This window comes from Anopheles stephensi, chromosome 2, assembly GCF_013141755.1.
Source record: "Anopheles stephensi strain Indian chromosome 2, UCI_ANSTEP_V1.0, whole genome shotgun sequence".
Lineage (NCBI taxonomy): Eukaryota > Metazoa > Arthropoda > Insecta > Diptera > Culicidae > Anopheles > Anopheles stephensi.
The window spans coordinates 21197219-21222594 of NC_050202.1; the positions used below are offsets into that span (position 1 = coordinate 21197219).

At 39.7% G+C, this 25376-nt stretch overlaps 1 protein-coding gene across 1 annotated transcript in view; it reads right to left on the reverse strand.

Moving 5' to 3' along the window:
• Positions 1–2653: 2653 nt before the first annotated feature.
• Positions 2654–25376, reverse strand: part of LOC118503504 (ankyrin repeat domain-containing protein 17) — a 310759-nt gene continuing 288036 nt past the window's right edge. Inside the window, exons 7-10 of the mRNA XM_036036847.1 lie at positions 22324–22539; positions 18973–19164; positions 16629–16670; positions 2654–15237 (exon numbers count right to left, since the gene is read on the reverse strand). Coding sequence (XP_035892740.1) covers positions 13621–15237; positions 16629–16670; positions 18973–19164; positions 22324–22539 — 2067 coding nt within the window. The 3' untranslated portion in view covers positions 2654–13620. The remainder of the gene's footprint in view (positions 15238–16628; positions 16671–18972; positions 19165–22323; positions 22540–25376) is intronic.

The window sequence follows — 25376 nt, forward strand, 5'->3', positions numbered from 1 at the left end:
TCTATCGGTTACAATACAAACACACGACAGGGTGTGAAAGTCTACTGGGAGCGAAGAGTATCAGTACAATGAAAGCATTGAAATTACAAGAAATGTGTATCTCTACTGCAGGAAAGCAGCAAACACCGAGAGTTGAGAAATAGAGGCGACAAAAAAGAGGCAGCAGCAGCAGTTAGCTCTAGTGTCTTAGCTAGTGAAGGTACAAAAAAGGCACAAAAAATACGGGCACCATCGAGACGGATCTAGGTCGTGTGTGTGTGTGTACGTGTAAGTGTGTTACTGAAATATGTCCAGAGAGCTAACAAAAAAAGAAAATGAAAGAGCAAAATTGACGGTCCAAAAAGGAGGGACCTTAAATGGGGCAAAATTTTGTCACTATCCTACACGCGGGGTCTTTTACTTTCTTATGGGAAAGAATTGAGTTGGGATAAAAAAGGGCAAGAAAAAGCGGCTTGTATTTGTAAAAGGTGTGTTTGTTCTTCTTTTAAAGTGTTTGTTTGTACGCAGCATACGAACATATTTATATCGATGCAAGTGAATGCGGGGTTTGGATAAAAAAGTACGTTCAAAAAGCGGATAGATTGGGGGGATTGTTTTTATTTTCATGAAGTTTTTTGTTCCAAAACAAAATTACACACACACACACCAATACATCATTTGCAACGATCTTTCACACTGGGGGGAAAAATACGAAAATACCGAAGGAAATTTTCTAGAGGGTACAAAATGGGGAGTAAAGGGTGTAAAAACAGGGAAGAAGAAATATATATAAAAAAACAAAACTGAAACATGAAAGTGAAAGAAGGAAACATGGAAGAATGGAAGAATGGAAGATGGAAAATTTTATTAAATAAGATGGTTTCGTGGAGCAGAAAAACAGAAGAAGGAAAGAGGGTTTGTAGAATATATATATTTATAATTTTATATTAAATATCATTCTAGTAATATTGATGCTACTAACTACACTAACGTAAACTACAAAGCAATCAAACCAAGACACGTATCTGTATGTATCCGTTGGATGTTGGATGCACTCCACGTGTGTGTGTGTGTGTCTGTTTTCTGTGTATATTAGTTGTGTGTGAGTGTTGTGGCCGGTTCGTGAGCTTCATCTTATCGGGTTACAAAATGTCGGAAACAAAAGTTGAGCAAAACACAAGCAAAATTATACCGTAAAAGTATTTATGTGTTTGTGTGAGTGTGACAAAAAATATCAGTGGTTGTTAGTGTGGTCTGTAAGATAGAGGAAAAAAGAAGAAGAGAAAGTAAAGAGGTGACATAAATAACAAAAGGAAAGGAAAAGATAAAAAAAAGTGAAAGTGTGACATAAAACATTTAAAAACTAAAAAAAAACTAATGATACAGGTTTTTTAAGTTGATAAGGCAATAGCATCCATTTTTATGTCAGGCTTCTTCGATGAAATGGCAAACAAAGCTAGTTGATATGGAAACGGCTTCAGGTGATAGGCAAATCAAAGACCTTTTATTGTGATGTCCTCAGATGATATTCTCCTAGTAGCCATTGATATTGTACACGTCCTTTCAGCGCTCGAGTAAGTGCGTGCCATATCAATGGCTACTATGAGAATATCATGCGAGGACATTACAATAAAAGGTCTTTGATTTCCCTGTCATACGCAGACGTTTCAACTAGCTTTGTTTACCATTCCATCTAAGAAGCCAGCCATAAAAATGGATGCTATTGCCTTATCAACTGAAAACCCCTGTAAAATGACTTAAAAAGATGAGCTAAAATGCGAGTGTGATTGTTTTGTTTTTGATGATTGCGGATTGATCGGTTAGTGATGTGGTTGTGTATGAGTGCCTTTTTTTTCTATTTTATTTGTTTAGTTTTGTGTTTTTTTTTATTTTCTCTTGATGATAGTGAGCGGGTTTGTTAGTTGTTGTTTTCTTTAATTATCACAGTAACAGTGAGTAAAAAAAGAAAATAAATAAATGAAAAACGCTTACGAAACTAGTTCACTAAGTACTACGAAAGCAAATAGCAGTGCAATTCTTACCTCCTATGCTCGCAACATCAGCCGAAGCGCTTATATTATGTATAATAGGTACGATTATATGATATCATTGCTTAAATATGTTGTTTTGTTTTTTTTTTTTCAAACATGTTTTTTTGGTTTTGTTGTTGTCGATACATTTATATATCAATGTGTGTAGAAGGAGAGAGGTAGAGAAAATAGATAAACATATATATTGCTGCCAGGTAAAGAGATAATAACAACTGAAAACGGTCAAATACATAGAAATGGCATGTATATATATTTAAAGTCTAATTTATAATTGAAACAATCTTATCGAAATACGATGAAGAGAAAAGTGATGAAAGGACTTGTTTCCCATTTGTTTGGTCCCGACACGCTACTGAAGGATGGATGAGCTTGCCTTGGAGTAACAGTGAAGTAAAAAGTTGATGATGATACTTGCTGCCAGATTTGCAAAACAAAAACGACGTTTAAACTGTTTTCATTCCATATTGCTTACTAAACAACACACCACGCACCAAAATAAAAAAAAAACGGGAGAATACCGATTCAGGTTCAATTTATATATTTAACACACAGACAAAAAAACAACTGATGAAATAGAGACTGGCAGAAGAATGCACTCACAGGAGGTTTTTGGGGATTTTTTCTTTTTTTTTCTGTGCGTGGAGTAAACAATCGAGCGGGAGTAGTATAAACGCGGGTGTAGAATACAACTAGCACGTGACTATATTGGGTTGCTTCGGCTCTCGAGCGGAATTGTTTGGAGAATCGGCAAATCGCAAATACACTGAAATACTGCAAACCGTACGCGAACAGCGCTCTACACAAGCAATAACGAACATAACCATCATCCGCCATCAGCCGAACTCTCCCATTCCTATTAATAAAGCAACAGTATTCTATTGTATGTAGATATGAATAAATAATTGTGGTTGCTGTGTTCAAGTGTGTGTGTGTATTTCGCTGTATTACAGGCGGACAGCAAAGCCCCATAGAGAAAGAGACAGAGAGCGAGCAAGAGACAGAGAGAGAGACAGAGAGGGTGAGTATGAAATGATACAAAAACTAACGAAAAGAGAGCGAAAATTGAGCAAATAAATTTGAAAGGTGTTTAGAAGTTAGTAACAAGTTGTACAATTTTATATTTGTTTCTATGTTTTGGTAAAACTTAATTACCAAAATAGATCGTGAGAAAGACTATAGAAAAATTTGTAAAGTTGGGAGACAATAAATGTCCAACAAGAGTGAAAATAGGGAACAGTACAAAAATGACAAGAAAAAGTTAACATTTCAGGGCATATGACACGCAAATGGGATGTAATAGTAAAACAAAAACATGGAAGTGTTGAAAGCAAACAAGTAAAGTAGAAAAGCTGACATGAAAACACAAGTTCAAGCAACACATAAAATACACGTGTAGAAAACATAAAATTTGCAAAAAGAATCTCATTTGTGCAACAAGTAGACAAGATAAAAAATAAATAAAAAAAACTAAACCTTTCTATTTTTTGGCTAAACTTTATTCTATTTATGGAGTACTGAGTACAATAAAAGAGCTTACTTTTCGTACTGTTTAACACGCTAGTTTAACACTTTTATAAATTGTATAATGAAAGTATGAAAGCAAAAGGGCGGAGCATTTGATAAGGGGGTGGGAAAAAAGTACACAATCGCAGCAACAGTGGTGGCAGACTATAATACAAACTTCACCTAGATTATATAGTATGAAAACATTAATTTCAAGATGTAGCATTAGTCAGCACAATTCTTATACGATGGCAGTGAACTTATTAACAAAAGAAAGAAAGAAAAAAAGGAAACACAGAAAGAGCAAAGTAAGATGAGAAAAAACACACACTCAGTGCAATTCGACTAGATAGTAAAGTAGAGAGCGCAGCAACTTAAAGAGAGCAATCGAAACGCCAGAAAGAGCAGCCACCTTGTACGAAACATCACTGGGTAACGCATTTGTTTTAGTGTTTATGAAATGATTTTTTTTTTCCCAAACCCTTCAACCATCTGTGAGACACCGAAATGAAACAGAAAGAAATACACAGGGAAAACAAAACTACCAATGTGTCCAATGTGGGTGTGTGCGTGTGGGGTTTTTGAAAGATATAAAATACGCTAAAAAGAGGGGAAAAAAGTTCACACACCACTTGAGAATGAAAATACGAACAAATACACAACGCACACGCTAAAAAAAAGAAGGAAGAAACGACCAAAAATGGCGCTCAGACACACACACACACACAGAACCAATCAATCAAGACACTGACTGCACTATAAAACATGAGAAAAGGCGAGAAAAAACCCGCAGCAAGGGGGAGACAGGTCGCTAGACTAGACAAGCTTAAGAAAGAGAACGGGCACAACGGCACAACCGAGAACGGACCGGAAGAGGGTTGATGGAGGCATGTCTGACGTTTGCCTCCTACATCAGCTCCCACACCAACAGTTTGTTTTCTCTCGTTCAATAGTTTACGTAAACAGCGGTACAGTTTGTTTGTTTTATTAATAGTACAATGAAATTACTAACGTTTTTTGTTTGTTTGTTGTTGTTGTTTTGTTTTTCCATCTTAAGTTTTGTTGATGTTTTTTTTTAAAGGTTTGCGCTCTACCTTTTATCTTCTTTTCCTTTTTAACTTCCCCCCCTTTACTCTCTCTCACTGGTATTGGTTTCTCCTTTCATTTTGTCAATTCCCGTCTTACTTACTGTTTTTTTTTCTTCTTAAGTTCCTTTTTGCTATAAGGAGGTTAAGTTTGTTTGTGTGTGTGTGTGTTTTTTTCTCTCTCTCTCGTTCATTTTGTTACTTTGTTTTAGTTGTTGTTGTTGTTGCAGTTTTGCAATTCCTACCATTCCCTCTTCCTAGTGAATTGTTCGTAGTATTACAAAGTAATAATAATAGTTTGCATTTGAATAGTATAGATTATAATAACTATGTAAGTGTGTTTGCTTTCTTTATTTCTTCTTTTTTTTCCTTTCTTTTACGCATCTGGAGTCTCGTTTGGGTAGTTGAAAATGAAGTTGACTCATGCAGGGCCACCGATTGTGAGGGGCCGCGAATACGAAGAGACAGAAGAGAGAACTGTTCTTACTGTTTTTTGTTTGTCTGTGTTTGTGTTTTTTCCTCGTTCGCATTTTTTTTCATGTATTTTACCGTAAAACCGTACCGAATGCGACTATTCCATATGTTTGGCTAATTTTGCACACCGGACAAGATTACAAAGAAAACGTTCGCTATGTAAGTGGGATTAAGATGAGCTACCTGGCACAACTTCGGTTCGATCTTTGAATGTTTACTAAGTGAACGATCCACTACGACAAATGTACACTCATGTGTGTGTGTGTGAATGGGTGTAGTTTAATTTAATGCTGGTGGTACATTTCAAAACTGCACCCCGATAAAGTTGAATGTTTGCTCATCTACACATCATGCCATTCGTAGCATTGCAAAACTAGTAGTTGTAGTAGTAGAAGTGGTAGGTTTTTTTCTAAGTATTGATTGTTTGTTAGTTAGTAAACATTCGGTTTCGAGTTGTCCCTTTCGTTTTTCTTCCCCTACCGCTCCGTGCAAAATATGATCTAAACGGTCTAAGTAGTTTCGAGAACGGTGAAAGTATGCTAGAGATTACAGTAGTAATAGTAGGTGTGATTGTATTAGTAGTAGTAGTAGTAGTAACACCATCCCTAGTGGCTACGGTAGACTGCTTAGAAACGGCCATTATTACGAACACTGGAACGAGTAGTAAGTAGTAAGAACGTTTCGAAAAAACGACTACGAAACCTAACGGCACTAGGAACAATTACTATGACAAAATCGCCGAAAGAAAACCACACACACACACACACACTCACATCTCGGGTGGAGGTGTGTATGTGTGTGTGTGTGTTTGTCGGCTCTTCAGCTCTAGTCTCCACATCTTAGTCACCATTGGCTTTAGCTGCTGTCTGCGCCTATTCTTCACACTTTTTCCAGCTGTAACGCTTGGTAACTTGGTAACTCGTTCTAGTCTTCTGTTTAGTTCTCTTCTTAGTTTTTTTTCTTCTGTTATCTCATCTTTCAGTGTTACTAGTGTTATTTTTCCGACATTCAATTCACTTGTTATTTGTTTTTACAATTCTTCTTCCTTTCTCCGTGCAGCTTAAAACATCGCACCAACTCTTCTCACACCACACGGTTTCCAATAACAATAGGCACTTGCATGAAAAGAATTAGTAAGGGAATGATTTTTCCTCCGTAAAAAAATCAGGATTCCTGTGCGTGTGCGCTTTCTCTCTCGCAGTTTTCCGGTTGCGCTCTGTAGGTGTAGATCCCTTCTGGACACAGTTTCCCAATACGCTAAGAATGGTGTGAAATAGAAGGGGCCACTGGACTACACGCTACTCGCACCATCGACGAACGCAAGGTGAGGATCGACACAGGTTGGCAGAGAAATAGGCTTAGCTTTAAGAACTGTTTTCCGCGTTCAAGTCCCATTCCCGCTCCCGACACCCACATGAACCGCCACTTGCGAACGAGCCGCTGTGAAATCGGTGGACGTTGACGGACGAAATGGTCTAATGAGGTGATGGAATTGCCTTCACTTTTGCGTCATTCCAATAATTGGAACTCGATTGTATGTTCACACAGTAAAACTACTTTGTTTGCTTTGCGAAAAAAAAGAACGTTGAGTTTGGACGCTGCTGAAAATCCTAATTATGTCTGTTTCTGCACGCTACTGTTACCAGTACAAGATGGAAAAGAAGAGTATGCTTGGTCAGCCTCTTACCTAAACGGTTCGGATATTTACTTGGACGGATAGTTGCACTGTTTCTGCTGCTGGTTGTTGCTGGTTGTGTGGGGTTTGCAATATGGACGCTAAGTGTTTTAAAACGGGGCACATCAGAAACACAAGACAACGTGATTGGACCGAACAAGACGAGGAGAATGATTACTATTCAAAAAGGGGGAATTTAAAGCTCTTTACCACAATTTTCTCCCTTTTTTGGACGATGAACTTCAAGAAAACGTAGGGGGAAACGAATTGCATTCTAGAGGTTATGTGCTCTCCACACACACTGTTAGTGACTAGTGATGTTCGTTTATAGCGGAAGCTATAAAGCTTAGAAGTCGTTAAAGCCCGCTCTAGTGTGTTAGATGGGTGCTGATTGTGTGTTAGGTCGCAAACGATGGATCATATACAAATGAACTTTATTCTTTTCTCTCCCTTCTGTGGTCAATTTTCATTTTTAAGTTGCGCCTGCTGGTATGCAATCGCTAAGCTATCGGATGCTATAAATTGTGCACATTGAGAAAAACGATTCATTTATGGCTGCATAATATCTAAGTAATCAGGCGCTAAGGAAACGCTTAACTTGAAGCGTTGTTTTTTCTTCCTGGGAAGCGTTTTTTTGGTTTCGAGAAGCGCTGTTTTGAGTTTGTTTGTTAGGAAGCGTACCACAAACGCTATCGTTTTATGGTAGAACTATCTCTTGAAGCGAAAAAAAAATCTCTTCATCTGCAAAGCATTCCTACGTCATCGGTTCGCCTTCAGTTCCAAGCAAAAGTAAGTAAATTCAAACAATAAAAAATGCGTTTGAAGGCGTCAGAATCGATTGTGCAAACAAAGGAAATTAAATAAAACAGTGGAAGAAAAAAAAAACAAAAGTAGCAGTAAAATTTCAGTAACACCGGAGGCTGGTAGCAAAACTGAAACGGGATTACCGGATACCATGCGAAATTGGGAGGAAAAAAAAAATCAAAATCGTACCAAAGTCATCCGCTCTGTGGCAATCGGCAAATCGTTATCGATCGATCGCAACAATTAGAAAGCATATTTCTTAAACAGTCCATATCTCTATACAAAGCGCACTAGTCTCGAACGCAGCCAGGTAAGATAACAATCAAAACCGATACAGTATGGCGCAACATATCTGGGACTTGAAATCATAAATTCCACCAAGCAGGATTTCATTTCGAGTAGCCATGATGCAACAATTTTCGGAATTTGGTTTTGAATATGTTTTTTTTTTGTATCCAACGAACAAGCAACGTATAGTAGGTATTGTGTGCACAAATGGGAAGAAAAACAATAGGGGGATACATTAGACAAAAGCTGGCATACATCGCCCCCTTTTAGTATTTTGCTGAATTAGGATATTTGCTTTGCATAATGTGAAGGCCTCTATACACTGACTGACGCGTAAGTAGTAGTAGTAAAAGAAAAACGAACGAACAGATAAAGGTGTAGAGTTGTAAAGGCGGGATTACATATCGATTACGGGCAGGAGCACAAAGTAAGCGACTAAGGTAAAGATGTATGGCATGTAAGGAACGGGGAGGACTTTGCGTTGAAATCTAGCTTACATATAACGATCATATGCATTCATCGGTAGGGTAGTAAGAGCGGTAGTAGTAGTAGTAGTAGTAGTAGTAGTAATAGTAATAGTAGTAGTAGGCTTACGAAAGTATAGATATCTATGTAATGCGCCATATATATGTATATAAATAGGTTTATGTAACAAACTCCCGTACATTTTTTTTTTACTTATAACAAACAAAGCAGTTTCATTGTGTACTTATATCAATGTTTTTTTTTCTATGTGTTTCATATCCGTGTACTGTGAGGATGATAAGTGTCAGGCATTCCTTTTTTTTTGTTGTTGATTGTTTTGAGGTGAAGTTTATTTTGCATTCTGGTTTGCAACCTTCAAGCACTTGGTTTTAATTTGGTTTCGTTGTATTTTTTAAACATACATAAAGTGTCCAATTTATTTACTTTCTTTTTTTCTCTCGTGAAGATGGTGGATGATTTTGAGATGAAATGTGTAAACATGCTGCAGTAGAACAGAAAAATCGTATGGCAAGCTACAACCATCACTACCCTAAACAGCCCAAACCGTAGCTTTATGTACTAGAAATGGCATGTGATAAGCGGAAGAACAAAAAATCGATAAAAAAAAAACATGAAAGCATGATTTATCAAAAAAATTAATAACAAAAATGAAACTTGCTTCAAAGAAAGAGAGAAATAGCTTATAAATGCAAATTTTTGTAAAAGAAACCCCAAAAAAGGCAGAAGGATGAAGAGGCAAATTTAATTTTTTATTGATCATAACAAAAAGTATAGCAAGTTATTTTAATATAATGCTAAAAAATATATAATACAGCATAATTTGGTAGCGAAAAAAAAGTAGAATAAAAAGAAAACCAATTTGATAACTACAAAGCAGCTTAAACAATTTCTTATTCTTGGTGCAAAATGAAGGCGATGGCGCGGTGTTTGATGAGGCGAACTAATACAAACGACTAAACTTATGTTTATGTATATATATTTAGATATATAGCCACGGATGAGTTCCAAAAAAAAAAAAACACATAGTTGAGGCAGTACACATTACGGAATACGAAAAACTAAGGCTCAGCATTAAGCCCCGGCCCCTCCCTGCGTGCCCCTCGTGCCCTCCCCACAACCCATGCTCCCGCGGGGTAAAAAAACAAATGATGTTGTATAACACTTAGTAGCACAGCCACAGTTCGCCTGCCCCCATTTGCCAATCCCCCTCCCTGTATCGTTCACGCGCGTCTATGGTACGGGTTGCAAGTGTATAAATGTGTGTGTGTGTGTTTTTGTCTGTCTGTATGTGTAAGTGTTATTACGGTTTGAAATAGCATACAGCAATAGCAATCGGAAGGCGAAATTAAAGAACCGCACGAAGAACGTCACGTGTATTTATAAGGTCTTATGTTTGTGTGAGTCTAAAGTTATGGCGGTATTGGGTTTTTATGATGGCAAACAAACAAAAAGGGGCAGTTACTGTAAAAAAATACAGTTCTTAGTTATTTTTTCGATTGGAGCACAAATAGTGAAAAACATTTGCTTGCAATGACACACTTAGCGTCGATTGATTTGTCTATTTGTAGGAAAGTTTTCTGTAAGTGTGGTATACCTGCTGGCTAAAGATTTACACAATTATCATGCAGTAAGAGGAGCAGGCGTAAAATGTTTTAAATTGAAATGTCGTGTGGTAGTTACGGAATACTACCGCAACAATCTGATAAGTACACGGCTAGGGCGAGTTGGTGTTTGTGTAGTGCAGGCGGTAGTACACAGTGGTAGGCAGTTGTTAGTGTGGCAGATGGTAAAAGTAGCAGTAAGACATACAAAGTATAAATAGTAGTAGCAGTGGCAATTATAGTAGAAGAAGTACCATAATAAAAATTATAGATTTTTGAATCATCGAGCAATTTTATCTGTGTGCAACGCGGTACGTCGAAACAATGTACTAAAAAGGGTAGAAACATTGTAAAGTGAGTGTTTATAGAAGAGTTTTAATAGATTGATTTGATATTATTGTACAGCCACTGTGTATTGAATAGTAGTACACAAAACAGTAATAAGTGTATTATAGCGAATTATAGGAAGCTAAAAATTAATTCCACTGGAAAATCGAGTTGGCTGCTAACCAGCTCCCATATCTTCCATCATTTTTATAGGTCGTTTGATTTGATCCACTTTTACTTTTACCCGGCCATTTTAGTGTTCCGTAGTTCTGTGTCAGTTTTAGTCACACCCTACTACTTAGAAGCAAGTTTACAGTAGAGCTTCATTCTCTAGCACTAGCAGTTTATGGCAAGTGATACGACGTTTGTTCTATTTGTTCTGTGCGTTTGTGTGTGTGTGTGTGTGTGTGTGTTTGTGTGTGTGTGTGTGTGTGTGTATCGTGTTGTGAATATAGGCCCACGAGTTTGTACTAGTGCGCAGATAGGGGGTACTTGATTGTTTTTTTTTATTTACTTTGGGAAAAAGGCTTCCTACATAATTACTCCACCAAGTGCAATAACAATCAAACGCGTTGTTTGCTGTGTGTTTTTTTGTAAACGATTGTTTTGTTTTTTAAACAGCGGACGAATTTAGTTTTCTGTGTGAATGTATAGGTGTAAGTGAGAGAGAGAGAGAGACAGTACGTACGCAGCAACCATTACAGATAAATTCACGCAATCGCAAATTCTTACGAATAATTATATGAAATACAGAAAAATAAAAGAATAAACAAAAACAACACACTCGCTGAAGTTTTCTCTTATTACGCAGGATTTTTGTTTTGTTTTATAAAGTACGAATCATACTCATATTACACAAACTTGTACTCTATAGCTAGCGGTAAAAGTAGTAGTAGTAGTAGTAGTAATAGTATCTGGTAAAACTTGACGCAGCAGCAGCTGCAGTAGTAGTAGTAGTGATGGTGGTAGTAGCAGCAGTAGTGGTAATAGTAGTAGGCCCGCCGATAGTGATTGCAACACTGGTAGGAGCACTAAAATAACTTTTGGTTTTTGCAGCGCCCTCTACAGTAACGATGACATACACACATATTGACACGCACACCGAGAGAGACAGTGAGAGAGATAGTGAGTAGACACATGGTAAGAGAAGATGGATGCAAACATGTTTTGGGAGCGAAGGCTTTAAATTTTTGACAGACGATGTTACTCGATGGTGACCATGGTGACGGATGACAGTGGTGGTGCTAGAAACTGACCCAGCAGCCATGCATTGGTGTCGTCGTCTTTCGTTCGCTTCTTCTCACACAACCATTTAGTAGTGAAACCACACTCTTCCGGAAGTGAATAATCCTTCCAAAATGCTAGTTTAAAATTGTCTCGTGTTTTTTACCCTCCCCCGAGCACAACTCGATTATTTTGTATGGTAATTTATGTTGAACAAATTCTTTATGGTACAGCTGAAACAAGGGACAAAGAAATGCAATAAAAAAACACAAACAAACACACTAGAGTTGGTCAAATTATGCGATTATAGCATAAAACAACTAGACGATATAGATCCTATCACAAATTAAACAAACGAACAAACGAGTTTACTAACTAAGACTGTACTAGAAATTAATACATTTTACATTGCAAAAAAACAATCCTTTTTGTAGGATTTTGAAAACGAAAGGCAAACAATTAAGCTCACAAAACGAACAATTAAGGTCTATGCTTGGACAAATTGTCTAATTTGTAAGTGAAAAATACTTTCGTCTGCTATGAACAGAGGCTGCATTTTAAGAAATGCAAAACACAAAACGTTCAAACCCACACGTCCAAAACAAAAAGGAACAGTAGCATCGATAAACGTTTCTGAAACGTTTTTCGATTTTTTTTTCAATGTTGGTAATTTCTCTTACACACTAACGCTATCAAACTGGGTTAAGGGACTGAATGTTTAATCAACGCGTACTAACAACACTTGTGCACACACTTAGCAAAGGGGAAGAAGAAAGGAAAATCAAACAGAACACTAAACAAACTCTAGTTTGATTATCATGTTTGCGGTTAGTTTTATTATGCGTGGGATTGGATGACCCTTACGAGGAGCACTAATTGCATAAAAGAAATGAAATGCGCAATACTTTGCCCTACTATTTCTATGCATACTAGTTTACTACTCGCTTTCGATTACCTTTTATTTGTAATATGATTGTTAGGATGTTGCTAATTGTCGAAGAAAACTGTACTAGTACACGCATTATGGCATAATATTTTACTATAATAATAATTACTAAGAAACTTGTTGCAGCCGCTTCAGGGGTCGCATGAAGAAAGCGTACCCCGGAACCGGATTAAAATGGGACAAGGAAATGGATGCGTCAAACGATGAAAGCTTGTTCAGCTCTCTGTTCTTGGCCTTATTCGTACAATTTATAGCACTGTTTGAATTTGCGGGTTTATAGCAAACAGTGCGATGCTTAAAATTTCTTCGTGCGCTTGCGCAGTAACTCAAACTGGGGCAAGCTTTAGCGAGGGTGTAACTGTTGGGTGGCAAGCAAAATCTAGGTGGACAAGCATGCGGTGTCGGTGTGTGTGTGTGTGTGTGTAGTGCACACACACACACACGCACCTCAGCAATTTGCAGCAGCGTGGGGTTTTCTTTATGTGAAGCTATCACAGTTGTTTCAATATGATCTTAGGATCTTCTTGCAGATCACGACCCGACGATCGTCCATGTTTGTTTTTCGAGATCACCTTATCTCTACCCTTCACTATCAGTTAAGTTTTCTTTTCCATTGGTGTGTTCTGTGTGTTTGTATGCGACTCAAAGTAGCCCGTGGCCGGCACTACTTGATGATAGTGAAAAAGTAAGATGCGCTTCTCGCTCGCAGAGGCACTGATTCTTGTGTGTATGTGTGTGGTAATATACGTATTTATATCTATATGGGTGTTTGTTTCTTTTGCGTGTCAAAAATTATTGTTTTCCTTATCCTTTACCCTCCTCCCGCTTTCGGTTTTCTTCCTATTCTTTACCGATCAAAATAGCTTTCACACACCTCACCTCACACACGGATCTGCTCTCTAGGAGGGCAGTATATTCTTTAAGATAATGTTGGTGTGTGTGTGGCTGTGTACGTTTGTGTGAGTGAGTTTACTTAGTTGATTGGTACTACGATACTACTAGCTACAGTATGTTTCGATTTACCGTGTTATGGCAATATTGTATCTTTAACGAGCAAACCCAAGGTTTGCTCCTCGCTCAAGGGGTTTCTTTTTTTCAAATTTAACCCCGTTTATAACTTCTTCTCCACCCAGCCATACACACGCCCATTGCATCCTTCCGGGGGTAAGCCACTGATTTAGGAGGTTTTCATTTTCTTGTACGGGTTCAGCACAACGGCACTGCCGGCCGCCGGTGCACCAGACACTTGCGGTACGGGCGTCGGGATGGCGGTCAGGTTGGAGGGAATGCCTGCCTGCGCCATCGGGAACTGGTAGCCGGCGGCGGCTGCTGCAGCAGCGGCCGAGAAGGCAGCGCCCGGATACATGAAGCTCTGGTTCATGAGCTGCTGCTGGGCGACGGCAGCCGCCGCATACGGATTCGACCCGTAGCCGGCCGGCATCTGTGGACGGAGGAACTGTGGGTAGGCGGCACCGGGCTGCGACATGATCGGTGGCGGTGGACGGGTTGTCAGTGAAGGGGCGAGCAGCGTTTGCTGTGGAGTGGCCGCCGCAACGCCCACGGCCGGTGTACTAAGCCGGGCGGCTGCCTGTGGATAGGCGGCTGTCGCTGCGTTCGTAGCAGAGGCGGCCGCAGCTGCTGCAGCCGCCGCAGCGTACTGCTGGCCCGGCTGTGGCAGCAAGCCACCCTTGTTCAGGGCAACGCCGGTATAGCCGAGCGCTGTCAAGGGTTTGCCGGTGAGCGCGTTAGAGCCGCCGTGAAGCTTAAGGGCGTAGTTCTTGTGCGCTACCTCCTTGGCCATGGAAGCCGCATCGGTGTAGTGTGTACCGGCGGCCGATGGGTACTGAGCAGCAGCTGCAGCCGCCGCCAGTACAGCGTTCTGGTTGGCGGCTGCCTGTGCATGAACTGCGTGCGCGTGCTGGGCGGCTGCAACCTGAGCGGCCTGCAGGTGTGCCTGCATCGAGGCGGCCTGATGGTTCGAGTTGGCCACCGCCGAGTATTGCATTAGCGGGCTAGTCACCGGCACCGAAACGGCCTGTGACGAGGAAGTTGCGAGGGTCTGTGCCAGTGAGGCACCACTACTACCAGCCGTGGTGGTGGTAGTGGAACTGCTCGACAAGGCACCACTGCTCGGCGTGAGCAGATCACCACCGTGCGAGTCCTCCTTTTCTCCAACGCCCGCCTCCTTCAGATCGGTCTCCGAGTGAGCCGCCTGTCCATTAGCCGCCCCCGTCAGATGGCTCATCGAGCCGCTGAGCGATGCCATCGACTGGAGTGACATCGATTTGGCGAGCGGTGCATTCTTGTTGCTCATCTTCGGACTGTTGTTGTTGAGCATGCTGGCAACACTGGTACTGCTGCCAGCCCACCCACCCGCACCCGTCCCACCAACCGAGGTGACGATGGCGTTCGTGCCACCGGCACCGCTCGTGGTGTAGTACAGCCCCCCGAGTAACATCGACGACGGATTGTAACCGGCGCTGCTGGCGGCAATGGCAGCGGCGAGGGCGGCGCTACCGCCACCACCACCGCCACCGCCACCAACACCACCACCACTACTACTGTTGCTGCTGCTGTTGACCAGACTGGCGAGATTATTAGCGATTTGGGTTGCTGTGGAGGCTGGTGGAATATAGGTAGCGGCGCTAGAAGTGGTACTAGGGTACTCACATGACACTGGCACGAACGGCTGCTGTAGTTGCATCAGCTGCTGGTAGGTGGCGCCCGGCTGGTAAACGGGTATTCCGGACTTTTCGCCAGCCGATCGCTTGAACGGAACCATGCCCGGGAACGCCTGTTGCCGTGACCGAGTGCGAAAAGAGAGAAGAAAAGTCGGGAAACGTGTTAGTGAATTGCGTGGCGCAAGCGGACATCGGTTGCTAAACAGATGAAACAGATTGCAACAACATTCTACTGGTACTAAATAACATTAACATTAGCAGAGAAATAAAACTGGGGGGGAAGAGAGTTTGGTAAGGTTTTGTATTTTGTACAACAGGGAGATTTAAGAAGTAGTAGTTCTGTAACAGAACAGGGGTCTTACGACAAAATGGATGGAAACAAACAGAGACTGACAGATAGAGCAAGGAAATATAAATGAAAGAGAAGAAAAGACAGTTAGATGGAGAGCGAGATCAATAGAAAGAGAAAGAGGAGGAGGAGAGAGAGAGAGAGATAGAGCGACTGGTGCAATAGTGTGAGTTGAAAGCAACACATGAGATGAAGCATTACACAACGAAGGGTTTGCTACATTTATTAGGAGGCCTTTTCGGGTTTGTTGTTCGATAGAAGTTACACTAATTTACACGCAAGAGGGCAGCACTATAGAGAGATAGAGAGAGGGAGAACAAATACTAAGATAGGAGTGGATTGGCTCGAGTACAGTTAGAGATGAGGTTAGATGTGCTTAGAGGATCACAGTGAGGATCTGTTATGACCAGATTGTATGAAGTGTATCATTTTAAAATTGTACTGTTGGTTTTTGGGAAAAAATCGGACATGTTCGTTCGGACAAGGTTTAAAGAAAAACTCGAGAAGTTTGCTACCGGATAGCTGTCACTTGAATATTGAATTTTGTCATAGTGGGATACGATGAGGACAAATTTTGTTCCATTAATAAAAAGAATATTATTTTTTAAAATAGCTTTAAAATAACTATGCTATAATTTTTCTAATTTTATAGTACGACACAACATTTTTATGGCAGTGTTCTTCTCAAGTTTTTTTGACCTATTATTTTATTCCGAACAAGCAAGTTTAAGGAGCGGCTCACAAAAAAAAAATCCAACAAAATGTACCAAACCCACGTAGACTGTCGGACCAGTTGCTGCATGAAAATGACTTTCCGCCAAAACAAAACGATACTCGCTTCAGGGATCAACCGGTGCAAAATGGAAACAATACCAAAAATCAAAAATACGCACCATAACCGATACAATACCACAACCAAAAGCGCAACTAGTAGCTACATCGATCTTTGCCTAGGATCGTACCAATTCCGCGCCATCAATTAAATACTTAAACATGTTGAATAAAGTAAAACGAAACAAATAGAGCAAAAACAAAACAAAGAAAAACGGGAACGATATACTGCTGCCGGACGATAGCAATAAAACCAGAAGGAAATGAAACGTAAAAACAAGAGTAACAAAAATCAATATAAAAAAGTGTCAATCAATTACTTACAAAGTTTTCATAGTAAATAGATCCCATCGTTTTCATGTCCATCTGGAGGAGTTGTGGGGGTTGGTTGGTTGATTTTGGTTTTTTTTTTAGATTATTTTGTTTGTTGTAGCAGGAGTAGTAGATGTTGTAGTTGTTGTGTTGAGTGGTGGTGTTGGTGCGGGGAACAAGAAAGGGTGACGTTGACGTGAAGTTATAGGGGTTTTTTTTTTGGATGAATTTGAATGTGTTTATGTGTGGATGTGTGTTGAGGTGTGTGTGTGAGAGAGAGAAAGTATGGTGCGATATTATGAGAATGGAACGGGGTTTTCGGAAAACAAACGTCATATACATTCATTCATTTCGCACGAAAAACATATATATATGTGACAATAGGAAGAGAGGGGAAGAGAGAGAGAGAGAGAAAGAGAGAAAAAAAGCAAAGAGAAAAATGAAAAAAACATTCATTAGTCCTGGGTAAGGTAAGTAACATACACACGCACACGCACAATTTGGGAGGGGTGAATATCGTTCTAAAGAAAAAAAAAGGTTTTATAAATTAAAACTAACACTAAGGAAAAAGAAAAGACTAATCATAACTAAATGATTGTAACCGCTACAAACAAAAACAAAAAAACCCGAAACGGAGAAACACATTACGTACGGTAACTTAACATGGTAAAATTGGTGATATTAAGATATGATAACGCAACAATGGGTAACGAGTGTGTTAGTAACGGTGGGCTATTGGGTTAGTAATGGTGGGCATGGCGGCAATACGCTTCACGGTCGGGGTGGTTGATTCTACGCAACAAGGGGGTGGTGGGGGGGGGGGGGGTTGGTTGGTTGGGTTGTTTGAGTTGGAGTTTCCCAAGATGAAAGATTGAGCGCGGGTGAGTAGAGACGCGCTTTCCATCGTACGCTTCATTGCTGACCGGTTGCTTTTGAATTGGTTAAACCACCGTTCTAAGAATCAAGGGGAGTACGGGCGGAAAAAACGGGAGCTAGTTTTTCCTCTCAACGCCATTTGCCTCACCAATGGCTGCATTGCATTACCACCCGAAAACCGGAAAGAAAAACTAAACGCTCAAAGCACGCGCCTTGAGCACTGTTATGTGTATCGTACTTGGTTGATGTAAAGGCATCGGGGGGGTTAGCGATAGATATACAAGAAAAACAAAAACGTGACATTATAATCAATATGTTAATTGGTCATTCCGGTGAGCGATGCTGCGAATTTCCTTATTCCCGCTCAAAAGACCGTGTAGTTAACACCGGTTCCCCGATCCGCTTCCTAGTGAGTTGCGCAGGGCAGGCCAGCCTAAGGGGACGTTTAGTTGTTATGAACGGGCTAAAACAGTTAACACGGTTTAATTATTTGTTCAAGCAATCTTAAGCCTTTTCAATGTTTTTTTTTTGGTTGACAAGCATCAGCAGTTAAGAAAGAATGTCGAGCATTTTTAAGAAATTTTAACAATTTTAAATAAAATTTTAAAATGCTTTCCAGAATTTAATATTTCTTTTTTGACAATTTAATCTCTTCTTTGCGTTCTTCTTCGATCGGTAATCATATATGAATTTACATAAACCAACACTACCATTAGCAGATGATCACACAAAACAAAATAAAAAAAAAATTGTGAAGAAGAAAAAGGGGACGAAACAAGGAACAAAACAGAAACGTAGGATACTATGTTTCCACAACCGATAAATAATATCGTGCAAGCGTAAGCAAGGTAGGAAGAGACGTTACTCAACCGCCAACAGAAAGTGTCTTGTGACAGAAAAGTCTTTTGTAATCGAAAATGTTCTTCAACAACCGGATAAATGATGCTTGTTTTTTGTAAAGGTCAGCAACAGAAAAGAATTGTTAGTATTAGTACACTGTCGGCAGATTTGCGTAGGAAATGGGTGTTAAAATCGTTGTATGGCATGTGGTAGTGGTGTTAGTGTCGCGATGGTAAACCTGGGGAAAGGGGAGGGGTTGCCAACGGAGGAGATAAACAGCATGGGAAGTTTAGTAAAACATGGGATCAATCATACTACCGTTAATACTTAACCGTTAACACTTTAACAGAAAGGGGAGGGAATGTTATCGATTGAATAAAACATTAATAAACGTAATCTAAAAAACACAGGAAAAACTAATAAGAGTTGTTACTTTAACGTTAACAGACTTTAAGGATTAGAAAGGACACAACAAAGAATTAACAATGGGAAGACAAACGGGGCAAAAAGGATTAAATAATTAATTTCAATCAAAAGTAAACAACAAGATTACTCAGTAACAACACCTGGGAGGAATTAAAACAAAACTAAATCGAGGAGAGAAGGAGGGTGAGATAAAAAAAAATAAAGATGGCAATACCATTTGTATCATGTCATTTTCGGCTGCACGCTTTTTGCCAACCTCCAGGGGAGACTGGCCGCCAGACATGGACAGCTGGCTCGTCGAAGTGACAGCCCCGGGCGGTGGCGGTGGTGGTTGGAGGGGGCCCATGTTCGCAGCGGCAGCGGCGGCGGCAGCGGCTACAGCGGCCGCAGCAGATACGGGTGCAGTCTAATGATCGTTAGGTTAGAGATCGACAGATAGATGGCGGTGTGTGTGTCAGTGTTGAGTTGCGTACGTCGTGTTGCGTATGTGTGTGAAGTTGATGTTTGTGGGTCGCGTGTGTGTGTGTGTGTTGGTGCGAGCGAGCGTTCCGCATAATGCAACCGCAGTAGCAAATCCGATGCCAAGCGGGTCCACAGTCCATGTGTCACGTGTGTGTGTGTGTGTTTGTGTGTTTTTTTTGTAGTTGTAAGTTGTTGTAAAATAAAGAAAAAACGGTCCGAGTCATTGTGTTGTGCAGGAAAGTTTTTGTACAAAATTGTGTGTAGAAAAAAATCGGTTTTATTTTTTATCGGTTTCCATGTCCGGTGGCGTGTGGTGGAAGGTGTATCGAGATAAAGAATAAAAAGAAGAAGAAGAAGAAGAAGAAGCATAACAAGCAATGTTTTAATAAAATATGTTTCTATAATTTCGATCAACGTAACTGCTTAATACGAAAATACGAAAATAAAAAAAGATACAAATAAATACAAAGAAACAAAACATAGGATCAAATCATAGTGCACAATAGACACACAAAACAGGAAAAAAAAACTAAACAAATAAGAGATAGATGAGATAAAAAAAGAGAACAAGCTAAATCAAAACGTGATAGAAGACAATCAAACTCATACGATGAGATGAAAAATACAGTAGAAAACGCAACACTTAATGAACGAAATAAAAAGATGTAAAAATTATGCTAAATTAAACAAAAAATGCTTAACGAAATAGTTTTTTTTTTCGAATGAAATTTACGAGTTGTTTTTTTGTGAAGAAGAAAGCAATTTAACTAAAATTTTTGTTCAGCTTTCGAAACCCACAGATGCTGTCTTGCGTCAAAAGCATTCATGTTAAACTGTTTCCATATTGCGCTAGCTTGTGTTTACTGCTTCAAGCGTACGCTTGCCGTTGATGGTGAACACTCACGGTGCCCTTTATTTGCTTCTTATCATATACCTCTTAAACTATTCTTTTTGCTATACTATTTCGATTTATTTTATATTATTCTTATGATTATAAGTTTTGTTTCCGAATATTTCATTTCAGATGGAATGAGTACATTTTGAAGGATTTTTGTTTGGCGATAATTTAGCAAACAGACGAATAAAGTAAGGGTAAAATATTACTTCTGAAAGATTTTTTTTCTTTCTGAAATCTGACACCTAGTGCGCCATGTTGAAGAGAACATTACAATGATAGAATGATGAAAGGGAAACAAAAAGGACAGCATGCAAAACTAACTTATCGTATTGTGTGTACGAAAAACCGAAGAAAAAAAAATCCTTAAACAATAAAGAGCGAGAAAGAGAGCAGACGCAGCACAGAGCTAAGATAAAGTAGGATGGACGGTTAAGGAGACATAGACATAGACGTTTACTTCTTTGCACTTCAATTTCAGCAGCCACAAAATGAACGAGCAAGAAAAGTAAAAATGGAGTAGAAGATAATAGTATTTGTGAATATTTACAAAAATTTATTGGATTTTTTTTTGTTTTGCTCTCTGCAGGTATATACGCAGCCCACAACAAACATTCCGAGCGTTTTAACGGAAGTGAACAATTTTAGCGCATCCAGGCGCAGCGGACTAGCTTTGGCGTCAACTCATGTCTGCGTACTTAAAATAAAAGGAAGAATGCGCGCTGTCTGGTCGCTGCTGGCATTTAAGCGCTAACCAATAACCGATAGATAGAACTTAAAACGACTTAAGCTTCCGCCAGGAGTATGTATCTGTAGCTTTTTGGAAGGATTTTCTTCTGTTACTGTTGCCACACACCCCTGCTTTCTTTCTCGTTCTCGGGATAACATCTCTACTCTAGTGTACAACCACTACGGTGGGGGAGGTAAAGTAAAAAGAAAAACAACGTTTTGGGGAAATTCTATTCTACTGTTAGAATATAAAGATTGAAACTTGGAAACATTGTGTCACCGACTACTACTGACACGGTACGCGCTGTATATTGGAGTCGCTTGATCGGAGGACGCTACGGTATTTGTATATTAGGGTGTTCCTGGAAGGCCCTTCGCTTCTGGCTCCACAGAAGGACTTCTGCTCCCTAGAGGTGACGTGGTGTGTTTGTGTTTCAAGGTGGGACGGTGTGTTCTGTGAGTGATGAGCGAGCGACTTCTCGCGTACTAGAAACAATAGCTATTCTACATACTACAAACAGGTAGAAGGGGACTATTCCGCGGGATGTACTTTGTAACGCACAAACACAAAAGGAAAAATCGGCGCACAATGAGAATCGTTGGTTTTGAACGAGCTAGGCTGTGTTGTAGTGTTCGGTGTGTGAGAGGCTTTCTTGTTCGTTTGCATTTATCTATTGTTTTTAGTAGTGATAGTAGTTGCAGTTGGTGTCACTCTGGAAAAACGGGGAGCGGAGAAGGGTTTTTTTTGGTTGTTGTTGTGAGAGGAGAAAGAGCAGAAAAAAGAAACACACAAACAATGTAGAGAGATAGGTAGAGTAGGTACACATCTTTACAAAGAGAAGATAGATAGAAAGATAGAGAAAGTGAGAGAGAGAGAGAGAGACAGACAGAAAGAATGATAGAGAGGACAGAAAGATGGAGAAAAGAAAAACCGAAAACCATAAGAAAATAGAGAAGGGTGGCATGAAGAGTAATAAGTAAACGAAAACAGTTTCAAAAAGATGATTGAACACAATAAAAAAAGAAAACTGTAACAAGATAACGGAAAACGAAAGTTGTTAATAATAAGACAGGCTTTCTAATTAAAATGTTAAATTTGAAATTATTTGAACGTAAAAGTACAAACATGAATAAACGAAAGTATAAACTGTTAATACAAGCTCACAAAGGTAGAAAACTTGTATGAAAATAAAACTCAATTATAGAAAATCAGCAAAAGAAACATGAAAACAAAATAAAACATGATGATACGATGCGGAAAGAAGAAAATGGATGTAAAAGAATGACAAAAATAAAAAAAAAACAAACACGAAAAAAAAACAATAAGTTACGGAAACACGAACAAACACACACACAAGATGAAAGTAACAACCGGAAACAAAAACAAGAACAAAGAAAAACGAAAGGAAACAAAGAGTAGAAGTATTTTCATCTTTTTTTTTGTTTTGTTTGTTGTTTTGTTGGATTAAATAGCCATACCGCGGTTGCGCGTGACTGCGCTGCTTTTATTTGAGCCTGCAGGTGCAAGGGAGGATGGAAGTAGCGACAAGGTTCACGAGCGCATCTACCCTTCACGGCATCCATGCACACCGTGACGGAACCGTCTTCGTGTGTTGTAACGCTCTCCAGCGGATGAGCAAAACGGCATTCGGACTCAGCTCGCTTGCAGGCACCGCGCATGAATTCGCGACATACCTAAAGACATTATCGGCTAATTGATGTTTGTCTTCATATTTGAGAGGTTTCAGTAGAGGGGGAGGGGGGGAGTTGTGGGTGCGGGGTGTGGGGTTTGTCTAGGGGGGAGTATTTGGGGGTTTTTATTTTAAATTGAATTTTGGGAAAGGTTTGATTGTATGTTTTGTTGTTGAAGGGGGGGAATATTTTTTGTTTGTAACATTTTTTTTAGTAACAATTATTGGAATTCATGGTAGGTGGTAGTAAGATGGGGAACAGGGTTTTCAGTTGTAGTAGTAGGAGCAGTTTGCATAATTTGCTGTTTAGTTGTTGAACTGTTTTTGCAAAAGGAAAAAAAAAACTTAAGAAGTAAAACTTAGTTTAGCATTATTGGTTTTATAACTTCTTCACAGAACGAGCAGTTTCGCAATGCAAAAAGAAAAACGGAACAAGGGCAAAACACGGGTAGAACACAAAAAAAAAGACAAACAAAACAACAGATCAAACCAGGTGTGTGGTAGTAGTAAAGTTTTGGTGGTAGTAAGGTAAGGCAGCATAAGTAAAATCAAAATGCTTTATGCAAATCAGACTGTTTTTTTGTTGCTTGTTCAACTGAATTTGCCGTTGGAAAAATGCAGCACAGCGAGCAACAAACAGAATTTCAAACGAAGGAAACAAACCAACGAAAGAAAAACAAAGAACAGCAGAAGGCGCAAACGCAAACAGAGCGAGCAGGATATCAGCAGTAGCGGCAGTAGCAACAGCAGTAGTAGTAGTAGTAGTAATGGTAGTAGTGGTAGCAAATGATTAGCAAACGAAATGTCAAAAAAAGTATTGCAAAATTGATCATTTAACTCGTCGCACGTTTTTCTCACATCTGGTGCTTTAAAAGATGTGACAAAAAGGCAAGCATAGTTTTGTTTTAATTGATGTTAAAACAACATAAAAATAGAAAAACAAGCTAGCTGAGTTGAGGGAAAGAAAAAGTTAAGTAAAACAAAAACAAAAACGTCAAAATACAAAATAAAACAGATGCACATCGAGCACTTGGCGAGCGGCAGCGTAAACTTTCTGAAGGTGTTGCTTCGAAGCGAATCATAAGGTGGCATCGAGCAGTTTGGAAAAGAGAGAGAGAGAGAGAGAGAGAACTCATACGCAAGAAAGTGTGGAACAAATGGAGAGCGCAATACGAGCAGTGTTTGCTGATAAATCATACTGCTGATGTGTGTGTGCTGTATTTGGAAATAAAAAGAGATTCGTTTTGTTTACCGGTACAACAAATAAATAAGAAGGGTGACTGGGAAGAACTTATCAAACACTAGAGCCATGTTTATTCTGATCATCTTCCTATTAATTATTACGTTATAGAAGACAAAGTATTGCTATTGGCTAGAATAATTATAAAGTTTAATTTGAAATGAAGGTAAGGGTCACAAAATTTGCAAACATTTAGGGGTTTAATCAGCGAAAGTCAAAAGTAGGCTGGGAAACGCCTTAATGTATGCAATGCTTGTGACAAGTTGAGCAATGCGGACGTTCTAATGGAATAGAAAAAGAGTAACTATTTTTATTTATTAAATTAATTCAGCTGGAGTAATATTCTTAATAGAATTCTTATTAATCATTGAAACATTATCTTATTTTTTCTGTTAAGCTGAATGAAATGGGTTGATCGGAACAGACACGCGCTCAGAGTTTTATATGATTTAAGAAAATAAAAGTAATTACAAATAATATTGATTTTGTCTTTTTTTGGGATAAATACCAGGGATTGAGAATAGCAAGCTTGTTTGTTAGAAACCAAAAAAACACATTGGCCTGCGTAGGTCATCATTGACATCATTGTCATTGATCATTAGGACGCAATATTAGCAAAGGTGATCACAGCACGTGATCACACTGAAGAAAAACTGGACTCTGGTAGCTGACACTAGTGAGTAGGACGACGAAAGGGGTAGTACTGAGGTCGTGAACGCGCGTGAGGCTATTCTGTATTCGGGGTTAGCTTCTTCCTCTGTTCGCACCAGGCTCGTAAATGCACACCGAAACACACAGAGAGAGTTGCATTTGAATGTCGAACAAACAAACCTGGTCGCAAGAAAGAATATCGAACGGTTGCTTTTTTCTTGTGGTTGAAGGCGTTTGCATCACGGTGTGCTTGTGTGTATGAAAGAAGGGACGAAAAGATGCACAGTAAAGCGCGGTTTTCCATACACACAAGCCCAAGTGCAAACGCTTACAGATGGTGTGCAGGCAACGTCTTACGAGGCAAGGAGCAAAGGCTTTTCGTGACGCACGGTGAGACGTGAAGGTGGATGTGGATCGAAGTATATCGAAAGTGTGACAGAGAGAGAGAGAGAGAGATAGACAGATAGAAAGAAAGAGAAAACGAAATAGATAGATAGGGTATAGAAGGTGGGAAAAGCTTTGTAGAAGAGTGACGGGGAAGTGAAATCGGTGGTGTACGGGAAGAAGTAACAAGGGTGTTGTGTTGTGTTGTGCCGGAAACGTTGACGGCCAAAGGACTGACACCTCGAATGACGCGTGGGGTATGGGTAGAATCCATACCGAGTATATTGCGAAGATTGTACTTAATGAAAAACACACTGGGGGAATTGGGTTTCACGTTTCACTAAGGATTCTACGTCCTTATTAACTGCTCTCGGTGAGTCAACTAGTTGAAGAAGGTATTTGAAGTTTAAAGAGAGACAAACAAACAAAACGAAGGAAGTAACTAAACTGTTCGTCTAACAACGTAAATCTAGCCATTCTAGTAATGAAATCAGATCGGACAGTGAGGATGAACGTACTATTTCGAGAAACAATAAAACAATGATGAAGATGCAAGAAACAAGAGC